At 37.4% G+C, this 17,374-nt stretch overlaps 2 protein-coding genes and 1 long non-coding RNA gene across 3 annotated transcripts in view; 1 reads left to right on the top strand and 2 right to left on the bottom strand.

Annotated features, from left to right (window-relative positions):
* The window catches only part of METTL14 (methyltransferase 14, N6-adenosine-methyltransferase non-catalytic subunit), a 25,294-nt gene extending 10,703 nt beyond the window's left edge, over window positions 1-14,591 (bottom strand). The window contains exons 1-7 of the mRNA NM_001261720.1: window positions 14,492-14,591; window positions 12,134-12,222; window positions 10,666-10,753; window positions 8,536-8,616; window positions 8,088-8,175; window positions 5,534-5,624; window positions 2,840-2,981 (exon numbers count right to left, since the gene is read on the bottom strand). Of these exons, the coding sequence (NP_001248649.1) occupies window positions 2,840-2,981; window positions 5,534-5,624; window positions 8,088-8,175; window positions 8,536-8,616; window positions 10,666-10,753; window positions 12,134-12,222; window positions 14,492-14,557 (645 nt within the window). The 5' untranslated portion in view covers window positions 14,558-14,591. The remainder of the gene's footprint in view (window positions 1-2,839; window positions 2,982-5,533; window positions 5,625-8,087; window positions 8,176-8,535; window positions 8,617-10,665; window positions 10,754-12,133; window positions 12,223-14,491) is intronic.
* LOC144340833 (uncharacterized) lies at window positions 14,266-17,374 on the top strand. The gene is made up of 2 exons (XR_013417279.1): window positions 14,266-14,394; window positions 14,472-17,374. It is a non-coding gene; the product is annotated as an uncharacterized LOC144340833 (long non-coding RNA).
* LOC144340831 (uncharacterized) overlaps window positions 14,552-17,374 on the bottom strand; it is a 66,157-nt gene continuing 63,334 nt past the window's right edge. The window contains exon 2 of the mRNA XM_078002218.1: window positions 14,552-14,692. Within this exon, the coding sequence (XP_077858344.1) occupies window positions 14,679-14,692 (14 nt within the window). The 3' untranslated portion in view covers window positions 14,552-14,678. The remainder of the gene's footprint in view (window positions 14,693-17,374) is intronic.

Below are 17,374 nucleotides of genomic sequence, written 5' to 3'. Positions count from 1 at the left end.
TTGTGTTCTTAAGTAAAACACAATGACCACTACTGACTCTCCACCATGAAAAAGAATACCTGTGAAACCCAAACACTTTTCTTATTTACATTTTGTTATTACATTAACCACTGGCACTTTCTTTAGGATAATATCTCATAAAAGTTAAGAGCTTAGGGCTCTGGGGCCAGACAAAATTTTTCAATATGCCAGCCAGAGCTGAAGTACAGTGAAATTAAACTGAAATCAAGAATCTGCATATGAAATAGAATTTCTTTATTTTAAAAACTGTATTAGTTTATTATATATAATTGAAGCTCTTGTACCTCACTGCTGAAACCTCACGGATTGGTTAGAGAAAACAAAGTTCTGCCTAATTATTAATAAAGGACATAATCAGATTGCTTAAATTTTTTCTTTTGATCAAACTGACAAAAAATGGTTTTTAATATTAATATTCAACTTTAATGAGGATATGCTTAACTAGACATTCTTAAACACTACTGAAAGGAATGTAAATTTATACCTATCTGGAAAACTTATCTGCAATAAATATCAAGAGCATTAACTCTTTAATCTTACGTCTTAGAAATACTACATTCTGTGCACTTTTCTGATTTTTCTTTTTTTTTTTTTTTGAGACGGAGTCTCGCTCTGCCGCCCAGGCTGGAGTGCAGTGGCCGGATCTCAGCTCACTGCAAGCTCCGCCTCCCGGGTTTATGCCATTCTCCTGCCTCAGCCTCCCGAGTAGCTGGGACTACAGGCGCCCGCCACCTCGCCCGGCTAGTTTTTTGTATTTTTTAGTAGAGACGGGGTTTCACCGTGTTAGCCAGGATGGTCTCGATCTCCTGACCTCGTGATCCGCCCGTCTCGGCCTCCCAAAGTGCTGGGATTACAGGCTTGAGCCACCGCGCCCGGCCTGATTTTTCAACAATAAATACAGATAACACTTTAAACAGGGAAGGGGAAAAACTTTTACATTATAGGAGCCACATAAATGTAAATAAAAGTGCTAGGAATATTAAAGCTAATAGGAAAAGCTTCAAGGAAGAGGAAGAATTAGAGGTAAATCTTGGAAAAATAGATATGATTAAGAGTAGTAACCACCATTAACTCAGAAAGGGACATGCAAGGATTCCCATCTGTTTTCTAAGAAACATGTCTTCCAGTTTCAGTCCCTTCCTTGCCCCACATCTTTTCTAGAAGCGCAGGACGCTCCTGGTTACACTCTCCTTGAAACTCACTGTTCCCTTGGTTTCCATTACATTCATACTCTCCTGGTTCTCTTCATTCATCACTGAACAACTCGTTTTTAAATTTATTTTATACGTAGTATTTAATTGTAAATGTTTTCCCAGGTTTTACCGTCAGTCCACATTTTTATACTGAGACACAATCCCAGGATAAATTCATCTATTTGCATGGATTTTATGTGATAATCCTCTAAAATATGTATTTTGAAACCAGATCTGCCTGTCCTTAGAGTTTCATATTCTATTCCTATGACCTCTTCCATTTGAATGTCTCACATATACCTAGAAATCAACTTATTCAATATTATTTAACCTCTCTAATCCCGCTTGTCTTCTGAAACTCACTCTCAGTTGGTAACAATTCAATCCACCTATCCCAAGATAGAGACCATGAGTTATCCTTAACTCTTCCCCTCATCCCAATCACTCAATCTTACCAAATCTACCTCCTAAACATTACTGAAGTTATCACCTTCTTTCCATGCCTACTATTACCCTAATTGAGGGTCCCTTCATCTCAGCATTACATTACTCTAAGAAAGAGTCTTCTAATTATTCTCCTTTTTCCAGAATTCTTTCTGTTTTTTGAGACAGAGTCTTGCTCTGTCGCCCAGGCTGGAGTACAATGGCGCAATCTCAACTCACTGCAACCTCTGCCTCCCGGGTTCAAGCGATTCTCCTGCCTCAGCCTCCGAAGTAGCTGGGATAATAGGTGCGTGCCACCACGCCCACCTAATTTTTATATTTTTAGTAGAGCTGGGGTTTCACCATGTTGATCAGGCTGCTCTCAAACTCCAGACCTCGTGATCCACCCGCCTCGCCTCCCAAAGTGCTGGGATTACAGGCATGAGCTACCATGCCCAGCCATTTTTCCAGAATTCTTTCCCAGACTCTACCCCAGCTTCCAAACACCAATCTGACCTTTTTACAAAACTGGTTAAAACTCTTCAAAGACTTATTAATGTCTTCAGAATAAAAGTCCAAACTCCTGACACATCACCTCAAGATAGTCCCAATCTGTGTTCCAACAATACCAATGTACATACAGGACCTCCACCCCACAACCAGATAGTCATTTGCCTCCATCCCTTCTGTTCTTGTTGTTCCTTGTGCTTGTTAGCCCCGTCCCACATCTTTCTTGACTAATTCCAACTAATTTATATTGTTCAGGTGCCACCTCCTCTGTGTTCATATGTCCCATCTACCTAGGCTTGGTCAGTTGTTCTCATGTCATCTTATGCAGGACTCCATCATTTAATCAACAAAATTGTGATTATGTGTCCATAAACGCTATTTATCCATACTTTACTACACTGTAAATGGTTTAAAGAGCCAAGGACTCTAAGACCAAAATTGTAAGTCTTCTACAGCCTATTTGCTTATTATCTGCTCAATGTTCAATTTTTGCCTTGAGAAGAAGAATCAAATTAAAGATAATGTAATATTGGTCAATGTACCTTGGACCTTCAGCTATAATTTACACTATAAATCTGTATTTATAATCCGTACAAAAGTAGGGATGATATTTATTATCTCACTTTCTGACCAAATAAACATATTCATTTGAAAATAAATAATTCATTACAACGTAGAAAGTTTCATCATACATCATCCCAAGTCCAGCACTTTTCATTAGCAGTGATGCCAGTTTCTCTGTAATATTCTTCTAAAGGGGGTTCCAGAAGAATCACATCAAATTTGGGCGTTAGTTCTCTGATGTCAAAGGCTTCTATATCAGCTTGTAAGTACCTATTTGATTAAATCATAAAAAATGAGATTTTTTAAAAAAAAGCTTTTTAAATAAGATTTTCAAGTACCTTAACAGATGGTAATGAAAGAAAAGTCTTAGATATCACTAAACATTACTACTAAACACTATTTACAAAGTAATCAGTAAGTTAATTATTAAAGGCCTTTTTATTGAGAGTCTTTTTTTCTTCAGTATAGACTTAAACCATCTACCAGTGATCTTTCTTAAGTCATGAACATAATTAAACTACATAGTAAAAGTCCTATTATTCCCCATGTACACCCAGAATATATTCTTCTCTCAATATTAAAAATCCATACTCAGATGTGTCTCTGAACCCCTTTCCATTCTCATCTGAATTTTTCATTGTTTTATTCTCAATTGTTTAGTTAGTTAGAAAATCCATTTCTCTGTAAGCTTTACATGCTTCCCCCTAAAACACAGTTTTCATATAATTTTCTTTTATTAGTTTTGTCATTAATAAAAATGTTTCTATTAAGAGTCTTTTCATGCTACCTAATATAAGTTAGTACTGGCCTTTATTGAAAAGATATTTTCACATAGCATGAAAATATTTTAAATTTAAAATGCTTTAAATGTAAATGGGTTTTCGTGGTTTTTTTTTTTTTTTTTTTTTTTTTTGAGACAAGGTCTCACTATATTGCTCAGGATGAATGCAGTGGCTATTCACAGGCCTGATCATAGAGTACTGCAACCTCAAACTCTTGGGCTCAAGTGATATTCCCACCTCAACATCTCATTAAAGGTATATTTTAGGCCACGCATGGTGGCTCATGCCTATAATACTTTGGGAGGCCAAGGTGGGAGGATTGATTGACCCCAGGAATTTGAGACCAGCCTGGGCAACACAGTGAGACCCTGTCTCTATGTAAATAAATAAATAAATAAGCAAGCAAGTAAAGGTGTATTTTAAAATACGACGAATATTAGAGTATACTTAGACTTCCTCTCCACATACTAAGACATTCTGTGGTGCTTCTAATGACTTACAGAATACTTTTTTTTTTTTTTTTTTTGAGAAAGTGTCTCACTCTGTCACCAGGCTGGAGTGCAGTGGCACAATCTCGGCTCACTGCAAGCTCTGCCTCCCTACAGGCATGTGCTACCACACCCAGCTAATTTTCATATTTTTAGTAGAGATAGGGTTTCACTGTGTTGGCCAGGACAGTCTCGATCTCTTGCTCTCGTGATCCGCCCACCTCGGCCTCCCAAAGTGCTGGGATTACAGGTATGAGCCACCGCACCCAGCCCAAAACACATTTCATCATATCGTTAAATGTACAAAACATTTAAAGCTAAATTCTCCAATTGCAAAGATCTCATAAACATTTCTGAGGAAAATATTATTCTGTTCAGCAAGGTTAAAAAGAATTATCATATTCCAAATTGTTAAGAATAGTATCTCAGAATGCTAAGCTGTTATTAGTATTTGTTTTCTTCTTATCCTGAATCTACATTTTCTAAGCTTCCTTTAACAAACAAATTACTTGACAAGATATCATTTAAAGGCATTTTAAGTAAGTTATCAAGAATATGGAGTCTCATTCTGTCAACCAGGCTAAAGTGCAATCAAGTGATCTCAGCTCACTGCAACCTCTGCCTCCCAGGTTCAAATGATTCTCCTGCCTCAGCCTCCTGAGTAGCTGGGATTACAAGCACGTGCCACCATGCCCGGCTAATTTTTGCATTTTTAGTAGAGATGAGGTTTCAGCATGTTGGCCAGGCTGGTCTCAAACTCGTGACCTCAGGTGATCCACCTGCCTCAGCCTCCCAAAGTGCTGGGATTAGAGGTGAGCCACCGTGCCCGGCTTGGATGACTTTTAAGAAGAAAAAATATTTAGAGGCACTTTAAGCAAATTATCTGAAAAGCTGAAAAAAAACCTGAGAGGCCACTGTGAAGTCAGCACCAGAGTTTCAAATCAACATTTTTGCTATAATGAAGAAATAGGGCTCAGTGAGGTGGCTCATGCCTGTAATCCCAGCACTTTGAGGCTGAGGGGGGCAAATCACCCGAGGTCAGGAGTTTGAGACCAGCCTGGGCAACATGGTGAAACCCCGTCTCTACCAAAAATACAAAAATTAGCCAGGCATGGTGGTGTGTGCCAAAAATTAGCCAGGCATGGTGGTACATGCCTGTAATCCCAGCTCTTCAGAATGCTGAGGCATGAGAATCGCTTGAACCCAGGAGGCAGAGGTTACAGTGAGCTGAGATCACGCGACTGCTCTCCACACCGCAGTCTGGGCAACAGAGCGAGAATCCATCTCAAAAAAGAAATATAGAGCCAGGAGTGAAATGCCTGTAGTCCAGCCGAGGTGGAAGGATTGCTTGAGCCCAGGAGATGGACACAAGCCTGGGCAACATAATGAGACCCAGTCTTTAAAAAACAAAAAAGCAGAGAGAAGAAACAGAGTAATAAAGCATGTTAACATGAGTGCTGAATTTAGGAAAAAGAAAAAAGGTTACAGGATAAACAAATTGATATTTTAAGCCTGAGTTGGGAATAAACAGTAATTGAATAAAAACACTTACATAGGAGGAGTGTTAGATTTAGCTATTAACTCATCCTTTAGCCTGATGAGCTCCCTCAGTTTAGGATATTCTTCAAATCTGTCAGCTAAACCTGAGCAGAAAAAATAGTAAAATCTAAATTCAACTCAACTGAAGTTTATATCAGTAATTCAAAAGTTATGAGCCCTTTCAAGAAAACAAAACAATACATACACCACTTGACTCATATCTCTTAAGAAAGCTTAATTTCTAATAATTTTAAACAATATGTATGCAGATTTCATAACTAATGACATGCAAGTAAAAATCCAGATGTTCTTAAAACCCAGTCCAAGTCAATAAGCCACTTAATATCACATATTTATTAAGTTAAACAATCACCCCTAGCATCCAGTTTAACACTCAGGGGAAAAAAAAACAAAATAAATTACCTTTCTTGTGTGATTTTTTCCCCCTTCCTCTTAGCTAAAAAAACAACAACAAAAAAAACCTTCTCCTAAAGAACCTGATTAAGATTTGTACTTAATTTCTTGGATAGTTATTCAAAAGCAAAGAAAACAAGTGTTTCTTCCCAAACAGGAAGCATATTTATAACAACAATAAATTATATGAACTTCCTAATTTAAAAACCAAAAATACAAATATTAGTAACTTTAACATCAAAGAAAAAAAGAAAAACAGTTTATAAAGCTTCCTCAATCAGTGGTGGCAGATCACATTTCAAATAAAATGAATTTGAAGATTTTATTATAGTCAAGTTTCAAGACAGCAGAGTCAGCTTCTAATCATCTACAAAACAGAAGGTACAACTTTTCCTCAATCTGTAATAGTTTTCTAAGTATGTTTTCTTTGCCTTGGGGAGGCAGGTATCCTAAGAGCACAGCAGTTTATATCTAAATCTGGTTATACAATTTAACCACAAATTTTTATGCTACATCTACATTTTGCTTACAAAAACATTAAAATTGGTTTCTCTACTTCAAGAGTAATGTTGCTTACAAGTAACAAAGGAAAAACTAAATTTGATTATATCAAAAATAGAATGTTTGTCCTACAAAATATACTATCAAGAAAGTGACCCACAGAATGTGAGAAAATATTTGCAAATTATTCATCAGGTAAGAGACTTGTACTCAGAATATGTAAAAAATACACACCCACACCCACACACAAAGAGAATATATAAGACTGTTGTTATTCAATAGTAAAAAGACAGTGAAACAATTTAAAAATACACAAAGTATTACGATATCTCTCTAAAAAAGATATTTAAATGGCCAATAAGCATATAAAAAGATGCTCAGTATCATTAGCCACTAGGCAAATGCAAATCAAAACTACAATAAAATACCACTTCACACTTACTAGGATGGCTACCATAAAAAACAGATAATAATAAGTGCCCAAGATGTGAAGAAACTGGAACCATCATACATCGTTAGTAAAAATGTAAAATGGTGCAGCTGCTTGGAAAAACACTTGAGTAGTTGTTAGAAAGGTAAACATATATAATGGCATATTACTTGGCAATTTAAAAACATGAAGTACAGGCACATGCTTCAACATCAATGACCCTTAAAAATAGGCTAAGTGAAAGAAGCCATGACAAACCACCACACATTGTATAATTTCATTTATATGAAATGTCCAAAATAGGTAAATGTATAGAAATATAAAGTAGATCAGTAGATACTTAAGGCTGAGAAGGGGTAGATGAGAAAGAGGAAATGGGGACTGACTGCTAATGGGTACAGGGCTTCCTTAGGGGAGATGCAAATGTTCTAATATAGATTGTGGTAACAGTTGCACAACCCTGTGGATACATTAAAGAAAAACACTGAATTATACTCTTTGAGTGAATTGTACAGTATATAAGTATTATCTCAATAAATCTGTCTAAAATGCAAGAATAGGCATAGTACCAAACTGGAGCCAAAAAGAAACAAACAAAAAAATAGTAATATTGATTGACAGAAAAAGAAGGTATACCGGGCCCGGCGCAATAGCTTACGCCTGTAATCTCAGCACTTTGGGAGGCCGAGGCAGGCAGATCACCTAAGGTCAGGTGTTTGAGACCAACCTGGCCAACATGGTGAAACCTTGTCTCTACTAAAAATATAAAAATTATCCAGGCGTGGTGGCAGGTGCCTGTAATCCCAGTTACTAAAGAGGCTGAGGCAGGAGAATCGCTTGAATCCGGGAGGCAGAGGTTACAGTGAGCCAAGATCTCCCCACTGCACTCCAGCCTGGGCAACAGAGCAAGGCTCTGTCTCAAAAAAAAAAAAAAAAAAAGAAAAGAAAGAAAAGAAAAGAAAAGAAAAGAGAGAGAGAGAGAGAGAGAAAGAAAGAAAGAAAGAAAGAAAGAAAGAAAGAAAGAAAGAAAGAAAGAAAGAAAGAAAGAAAGAAAAAGAAAGAAAGAAAGAAAAGAAAAAGAAGGTATATCAGGAGCACTGAGAACAAAAAAAAGATGTCAAGCTGGGAAGAATAATTTTGTTAGAAATATCCACAAATTGGATAAATTACATGCATGTAATTGAGAGTCAGCAATAGCGTATTCCAAACAAATCTAACATACCTACATCCCTGATGAAATTCTGAGGTCTATGTCCAGTGTCTACAAAATGTTGGCAGTAATCATTATGGGGATTTAAGCTCTGTGTTCCCTAAATTAAAAAAAAACAAAATTAAATTTGTAGCATGCACTGTAATGGCAGATGAATTATCTCTACTTTGTTTTCTACTACAAGGTCATACAAAATGCAGTCAATTGATAGATTTAAAAAATAGTAATATTTGAAAATACAACTAAAATTATTACTTTTCAGTAGCTACTGATATTAATACACCTTTATCTCACACTAGCCAAATATCAGAAGACTATTTCATGAGCAATTTTAAATAATCTTTATTTCATAACAATGATCCTTAAATAATCAAAAAATATCTTGAAGACAAATAGGTATTTAAAATCTTTTCAGGTATAGAGCTTAAATGTGATGAGTTACAAAAATTATTTATTTTACCTTAAGAAAAGTACTAGAATCTTTGTAAATCTCTTCTTCATATGGCAAATTTTCTTCTTCCTGTTGCATTTCTAGTTCATCCTTGAAAAACATAAGATTAAGTAAATGTTTTACAAATAGGGGCTATTTCTCTAATTATCACATCTTGATTAAAACTCAACATAAATACTTTATTTCCTTAAGATTTAATAAATGTTTTAAATTAGCATTGAAGTCAAACATTGAAGTCTTTGCTTTTCCCATCATTAGATCTAGCTAGTTGATTCTTTTCATAAAAAAATTTCCTATCATAAATAATAATTACTATAACTACTATTTTGTTGATTTGTCTAAAACTATTTATCTCATACACAATACTATAAATATTAGAGTTTAGTTTGAGTCATGAAAGATATGACCACCAATGTTGCAATTTTATTTCCATTAAACTATACGAAACTGCTATGCTTATAGGTCAAAAAGGTTAGAATATCAGCAACTGTATATGGTTCCACCTAAAATAATCACAAGCATTTAAGTTATGTATTATCAGAACTGCAACATATAAGACATTATTTGCGAGATTAGGTATTATTTCACTGAACTTTCTAGAGATTTTATTGAAACTATACATTTTTATCTCTATTATATACAATTAACTTGCAAAAAACAGAAGAAAGTTTTTTGGACCATAATACTTTCAACTATTTCAACTAAATATTGCAACTACAAGTTAGAAGTTGGGTTTCCCTTGAGGCTCTTTCAGAAATATTTCTACAGTGTAGTCTAGGCCATAAATCCTAAAAATATCTTGATTGTACTATCCAATATTGTCAACATGGAATAACTCCTCCTCAAAAAAGACTACTGCAGCTTCTCAAAATCTGATCCAATCAATTACTCAAAGTTTCGTGGTTTTTTTTTTCTTTTTTTTTGAGACAGAGTCACTCTGTTGCCCAGGCTGGAGTGCAGTGGCATGGTCTCGGCTCACTGCAACCTCTGCCTCCCAGGTTCAAGCAGTTCTCCTGCCTCAGCCACCTGAGTAGCTGGGATTACAGGCATGTGCCACCATGCCCAGCTGATTTTTTGTATTTTTAGTAGAGACAGGGTTTCATCACATTAGCCAGGAGGGTCTTGAACTCCTAACCTTATGTGATCTGCACGTCTTGGCCTCCCAAAGTGCTTAGATTACAAGTGTGAGGCACAACACCGGGCCCAAAGTTTATGATACACTTATATCCTCAGTCGTCTTTAAGAATATTATTGCCTAGTGCTGGTCAGGCACGATGGCTCACGCCTACAATCCCAACACTTTGGGAAGTCAAGGCAGGTGGATCATGAGGTCAGGAGTTCGAGACAAGCCTGGTCAATATGGTAAAACCCCATCTCTACTAAAAATACAAAAATTAGCCAGGCGTGGCGGTGCGTGCCTGTAGTCCCAGTTACTCGAGAGGCTGAGGCAGAAGAATAGCTTGAAACCAGGAGGAGGAGGTTGCAATGGGCTGAGATCACGCCACTGCACTCCAGCCTGGGCGACAAGAGTGAGACTCCATCTCAAAAAAAAAATATATATATATATATAATTACCTAGTTCTTACCAGACATTATGCTAAGTGCTTCATATACATAATCTAATTTAATCCACACAACTCTTGCATTAAGAAAAGAAAATTGGCTGGGCATAGTGGTTCACACCTGTAATCCCAGCACTTTGGGAGGCCAAGGCGGGTGGATCATGAGGTCAAGAGATCGAGACCATCCCGGTCAACATGTGAAACCCCATCTCTACTAAAAATACAAAAAATAGCTGAGCACGGTGGTGCACACCTGTAGTCCCAGGTACTTGGGAGGCTGAGGCAGAATAATCCCTTAGAACCCAGGAGGCGGAGGTTGCAGTGAGCCAAGATTGTGCCATTGCACTCCGGCCTGGCGACAGAGCAAGACTCCATCTCAAAAAAAAAAAAAGAAAAAGAAAAAGATAAGAAAACTGATACCATGGTCTTAATGTAACCAGTGATAACATACACCACTGATAATTATTTTAGCACATCTTAAAATGAGGCTTTCTATCAAATTTGTTTTCCTAAATATAAATCTATCATTTGAATTTATGTTTTCTTTGACCATAAACTTATTTCACTCTCTACTTGCCTTATATTCTTCCATTTTGTCTTCATCTGTCTCTCCTTCATCCAGATACTTACGTTTCGTATTTGGAGCAGAGGTATCATAGGAAGCCCTGAAAAATAAACAGAAATATTACTCACAAACATATACAAGATGCATAAAAGTATCTATTAATAATAATAATAAACAGATTATAAAAAAGAACAAGACAAAGTTTTCCTGATTAAAGAGTATCTATTTACCCAGTTTATAAGTCATCCAAAAAGTCAAATAACTTGATTGATAATTCTGTGCTTCATTTTCATGAGAAAGCAACCAAATGAGAAAATAAGCTGCTATAAGTGATATATTGAAAAGAAACTTATATAGTATGTATTATTTTAATCTGTTTTGAGCAAAACAGATGTCCAAATTGAAAACTAGAATAATGAAAAAATTTTCAAATGCTTTCTGAACTACCAAATAAATACCACTTTTAGGGTAAAGTATATTTCCTTTTATACAAATTTCTAGGCTGGGCATGGTGGCTCATGCCTGCAATCCCAGCACTTTGGGAGGCCGAGACAGGCGGATCACAAAGTCAAGAGATCGAGACCAGCCTGGCCAACATGATGAAATCCCATGTTTACTAAAAATACAAAAATTAGCTGGAAGTGGTGGCGCGCACCTGTAGTCCCAGCTACTTGGGAGGCTGAGGCAAGAGAATCACTTCAACCCTGGAGGCAGAGGTTGCAGTAAGCCAAGATCGCATCACTGCACTCAAGCCTGGTGACAGAGAAAGACTACGTCTCCAAAAAAAAAAAAAAAAAAAAAAAAAACTTAAATATACTTATTTATTTATAGTATATATGCTAATTTTTAGTCTAACATTCCATTTTCTAAGTACTTTACAAATGGGAACTTACTATCCTCAGAAAATAAATATTTCATAATTAATGAACTGACAATAAAAACCATTGTGTCTAAAATCATTATTTTGATGCTTTTCTCAATACACTGCACACCTACCTAGGGGTATCTGTTTATTAAAACAGTAATTCTTTCACAGTTTTTTTTTCTTTTTGAGATGGAGTCTCACTCTTGTCTCCCAGGCTGGAGTGCAGTGGCACAATCTTGGTTTAGCTCACTACAGCCTCCGCTTGCCGGTTTTAAGCAATTCTCCTGCCTCAACCTCCCAAGTAGCTGGGATTACAGGCGCCCGCCACCACGTTCGGCTAATTTTTGTATTTTTAGTAGAGACGGGGTTTCACCATGTTAACCAGACTGGCCTCGAACTCCTGACTTCCTGGGCTCAAATGATCCACCTGCCTCGGCACAGTGGCTCATACCTATAATCTCAGCACATTGGGAGGCCAAGGCAGGCGTACCACTTGAGCTCAGGAAGTCAAGGCTGCAGAGAGCCATGATCACTCTACTGCACTCCAACCTATCCAGCCTAGGTAACAGAGTGAAACCCTGTCTCACACACAAAAAAAAGAATTATTTGACTGACCTGCAAGTCTCTCTTGTTTCAGCAATTTCTCTCTGCTCATCTTTGCTATTTAACACGGCACCAATGCTGTCGGCACTTTCAGCTCCCAGCTGAGAAAAGGCAAAATCAGAAATTAGATTACAATGCATTGGACAGCCTTTCTAGACATTTGTAGCAGCATTTAATATATTAAATACTTAAAAAACAAAAACACCTTAATTCACATACACACAATAACAAAGAATTAATCAGCCTGCAAGACAAACTGGAAAAACCCTGGAAAAAAAACTGCATTAATTAAGAATGAGTTTGACAGCTGGCAAACATTTTATGCTTTCAGTTATACGGATGCTCCTTGATTTATGAGGTTATGTCCTGATAAACCCATTGTAAGTTGAAAGTAAATCTGTTTCAAAATAAACGTGGTAAGTGCGTTTTCAACTTATAGTATTTTCCACTTATGATGGGCTTATCAGGACATAATTCCATCATAAGTCATTGAGCAGCCTGGATGCCTATCACTTTCAAACCATCATAAAGTTGATTGTTAAGTCAAATCATAGTAAGTCTGGAACCATCTGTATTTGAAAATAAGACACTTTAGCCAAATTCCTGTAAAGTAATATACACGAATTAATATAGATTGAGCATTCCAAATCCGAAAATCCAAAATCCAAAATGCTCCAGAATCTGGAACTTTTTGAGTACTGACATGACATTCAAAGCAAATGGTCACTGAAGCATTCATATTTTGAAAACTTTTGATATTTGGCATGTTCAACCAGTAATATGCAAATATTCCAAATCCTGAAAAAAGTCTGAAATCCAAAACACTTCTGGCCCAAGCATTTCAGATTAAGAGATATTCAACCTGCAGTAGCAATAACCAAAAAAAGCAGGTAAGACTGTGTTTGCACAGGGTTGTGGGTACCATGTTAAACATTTTGTAGGCATCAGCTTATATAATGTAACTTATTTATGCTATGCTCTAATAAAAATCGATCCAGTTTTACTCAAGCTAAGTCTTACTATTTATGGACACAATGCTGAACTTCACTACCTTAAAACGGCAACATAAATTTTGTTTGGCAGTTGGGAAAATTTTGCAAAATACAAACAAATAATGGTTACAAGGCTAAGTAGAGTGCAACCAATTCATAAAAAAACTTTAAAAGCTGGAGCCCCTGGGATTTGTTGAGTGTAAAACACTCAACAAATAATTGTCCTATGAATGTATCTTGAGTGAAATAGAAATCTGAATTCCATATTAAGGAGTAAAACATCTGTGGTAGCAACAAAGAGCTACTGAATATTATTGAAGATAATACGATAAAAGAAGTTAGGGAAAAGAAGACTTAGAAAGGATATTTGATTTGTCCAAGATCGTAATGCCAGCGGGATAAGGAATAAATCTGATTCCAAGTTCCCACAGTTTCAGCAGTATACCACAAATGTGTTCATCAGATTTCAGAAGTCCATTTACTAAAACCAAGTTTACTGAAAAATAACAGCAAGATGACTAATTACAGTCTATGAGCATTTCTCCTACCACTTTTACTGATATGAATAGTAGAATTGAAAATACAGCCTCGATTTTAAGTAGAACTGTACACAAGCTGTATTTTCTGCTACTAATCAGCAAATGTTAACTTACTCATGCACAAGAAAGAAGTGAAGGGCAATGGTTTAGAAGATAAGCTTTGGGGAGACAACCTAGGTTCTATTTCCCAGCCGAGAAGTGAGCGACCAGGAGTAAAATTCCTTAACCTATGGAGCCTATTTCATTACTTGATAAGTGAAGGTAATACTACCTGTTTCAGGAGATTATTGTGACTAACACAGAGTAAGATTTCAAATATTAACTGTGGATGTGACAAGGATATTGTACATAAGACGCAGAATATAAAATTTACACTCAGACTACTTCCAGTGTAGTCTTCAGAAAGATGTCAAAGAAAATACTGTAAACTGTAAAAATATTTCATAATGAAACCACAATTTCAAGGATTTGGGACTGACGACGAGGAAAAGTAAGAAATAGATGACCAGTTAAATAGTGAAGAGAAATGTAGGGAATAACAAGACACTCATCGTGGCGTGAACATGCCAGACACTCGGTGGGCGTTCCACAAAGGTTAAAGGCTATTCGTGGCATTCGGTTTAGCACCACAAAGACCGCGGAAGGAACTTGAAAAACATTCGGGGCACCACGAAAATTGAGAACTACAAAGGGAGAACCAGGGATCAGGATCGAAGGACCAGAAAGGCCTTAACAGCGGCAGGTAGAGAGGGGACAGAAAAAGGCGGGGTGTGGAGGGAGGAGGCGGCCGCGCACTCGCATTCTCGATCCCTCCCACAGGGGCCACCAGGGCCGCGGACCTGCTGCGCGAGGAGCTGTCGCCGTAACTTCTGCCGCTCCCGGATCTCCTGCAAGCGGCTATCCATGTTCCAACTCCTACTTTTCACTACCCCGAGTACTTGTCAATCGCCACTGAACTCTTGTCCCAACCTTTCTTCCGAGTCTGTGGAACGCTATATTCACCGTGAGCTTATGAACAGAGTATCCTCAAAGCTTTCCTCAGTAGGGACTTCCGGCGCGGCCGATATGGCTTGCTTGGCCCGGAAGTCCCGCCTCCTTCTGGACGCTTGCGATGTGACGCCACTTGGAAGGGACCCAGTAAGGGATCTGTTGCGTTACAGGGGTGTCCAGGGCCGTCGCGGGCTGGGGTGGTCTGAGCTAGTCTGAAGGAGTAGTCAGCTGACTTCTCCTTTCTCTCTCTTCCCCGGGATAGCAGGTTCCCTTGGTGTATCACAGTTTCTGAAGTATTGATTCCCTTTTCAGTTGATTCCACAGATGACAGTCCTAACGTTTAAAAAAATTGCCAGATACCTTTAATTATTATTATTATTTTTTAACAGAACAGGAACTTAAGGCAGATTGCCTAGGATTGAACCTTGGCCTCTCACTTCTTAGCCAAGTGGCCTTGGCTAGTTAAACACCTTCGTGAGCCTCAATTTTCTCATCTGTAAAATGGGAGTCGTAAGTGTCTACCTCACAGAGCTGTGATTGAAAGCGTAAACAGCACCTGGCACATAGCGCTGTAGAAGTGCTTATTATTGTTAATATTTTATTTACCTTCACGCAGGTAACAGCCACAACATCTGCCCATTCTTACCCACACCTTACTGTCCCTTGAAATGTTTCCTATTTTACTATAGTAGACATTTTATGGCTTCTTCCCTTTAGAGAAATGAGTGTGTGATAGTAAAGTGTGTCTTGGTTTATGCCCTAGGAGTCAGAAGCTAAGGCACTCCTTTTTGTGCTTGTACATTTGTCTTAACTGAAAATAACCTAAGGATAAGGAAACGAATAGCTTCCTGAAATTACTCGGATTGCTGGGGTGAGGGGTGAGGGCTGGAGGGTGGTGATTCTGTCGTCATAGGAAGGCAGCAAAGGCCAAAGTCGTATTTGAGTTATTACCATTATTATTCACCACATTTGCCATCTTATTTCAAACTTACAATGGCGGAAGTGGACTAAGACATCATGTTGCCTCAAGTTTAATTGGAAATCGTGGTAAGTACTTACCAAAATTAGTAACAAGTCTGTTCTTTGAGAGTGGATTTAATTTTCAGAAATAATATTAAGTCATCCAGATCAAAACCAGTAGAACTAGATTCTACTAGTCATGCCCACTTTTATAGAAATAATTATAATGTATTTCTCAAGAACTAGGTCTGAAAGGCAATTTTGAACGAGTAGTCCTAAACAATTCCTTGAGTAATGTCAGCACTATTTGGATACTGTAAAACATTTATGTCCATATGCGTTAATTTCTTTAAAAATCGGTTGTATTACCTGGCAATCATTTAAGTTGAATACTGATTTAAATTTTACCAATGGTAAGAACAGGCATTTATTCACTTAAATATCTGTTGATATTGATTGAGCATTTTATATGGCAAGCACTGTGATAGGCCCTAGAGTCTATAAAGTCCGTCAAAGATTAAAAACCAAAGAAGTCAGTTTTTCTTTATGGAGTTTACTGTCTAATGGAGGATTTTTTTTTTTTTTTTTTTTCCCTGAAAAGGTGCTATGCAGGTTACTTGCCTGTAATCTTTGAACCCCATACTCTCCTACCCTCTGCTTCGAGATGATGGCTAGGCAGGGAGTCCACAAACTACATTTCCCAGCCTTCTTTGTTAGATGGCTTCCTGTGAGACTCTGCCCACAGGAGGCACAGGCAGGAAATCAAACGGCTCCTCCAAACATTCACATTACCCTTTTGTGTCTCTGCCCTCTGAGGAACTAGCCAGGTCTAGCTCTTTGGATTTTCCAAATGAGAGGTCAACACATCGATCTCCCCGAGACCTTAAGTTCTTCTAGTGGTCTCTTTAAGCTTCCTCTCTTGAATTAGGGTGAAAAGGGACTTCCTTGAGGAGAGGGGTGGTATCGCAGCCTAACAATAATTTGCAAAAATTTTCTCTTCCAGCCTCTAATTCTCAACCAGTGTAGACTTTCAAAGTGGGTAATGTAATTTAAAGCCTTACAGCCAGTTATGCTCTACTTCTTCTACAAGTCCTACAACCAGGTGGTCTCAATCCTCACTTGCAAAAACTGCATTTACTCACCTCATGCCCTAGCCAAAACTTCCACAACAAATTCTATGGTGCATTTAAGTGAAAGATGTTATTTTATAGATAGATAGATAGATAGATAGATAGATAGATAGATAGATAGAGATATATATATTAGAGCCATGTCAAATGGTTAACTTTTTTAAAAAGGAAAATTTTTTATTTTGATATAATTATATACACTTGTAAGAAATAACACAGAAAGATCCCATGTAGCCTTTGTCCAGTTTCCCCAGTGACAACATCTTGCAAAACTATAGTCCAATATCATAACCAAGATGCTGACATTGATACATCACTTCCATCACCACAAGTGTTCCTCATGTTGCCCTTTTATAGCCACAGTCATTTCCCTCCTGCTGCCACCCTCTCCTTTACCCATAACAACCACTTATCTGTTCTCCATTTTGTAATTTTGTCATTTCAAAAATACTGTAGAAATGGAATAATACAGTATGTAATCTTTAGGGCTTATCTTTTTACACTTGGCATGATTCTCTGGAGATGCATCCAAGTTGTTGCATGTATCAGTAGTTCATTCCTTTTTCACTGCTGAGCCGTATTCCATTGTATGTATGTACCATAGTTTGTTTAACTATTTGCTCAATAAAGCACATATATTAA

This window comes from Macaca mulatta, chromosome 5 (assembly GCF_049350105.2).
Source record: "Macaca mulatta isolate MMU2019108-1 chromosome 5, T2T-MMU8v2.0, whole genome shotgun sequence".
NCBI lineage: Eukaryota > Metazoa > Chordata > Mammalia > Primates > Cercopithecidae > Macaca > Macaca mulatta.
The sequence above is the reverse complement of the archived record's forward strand: the minus strand, read 5'-3'. Positions and strand labels throughout refer to the sequence as shown.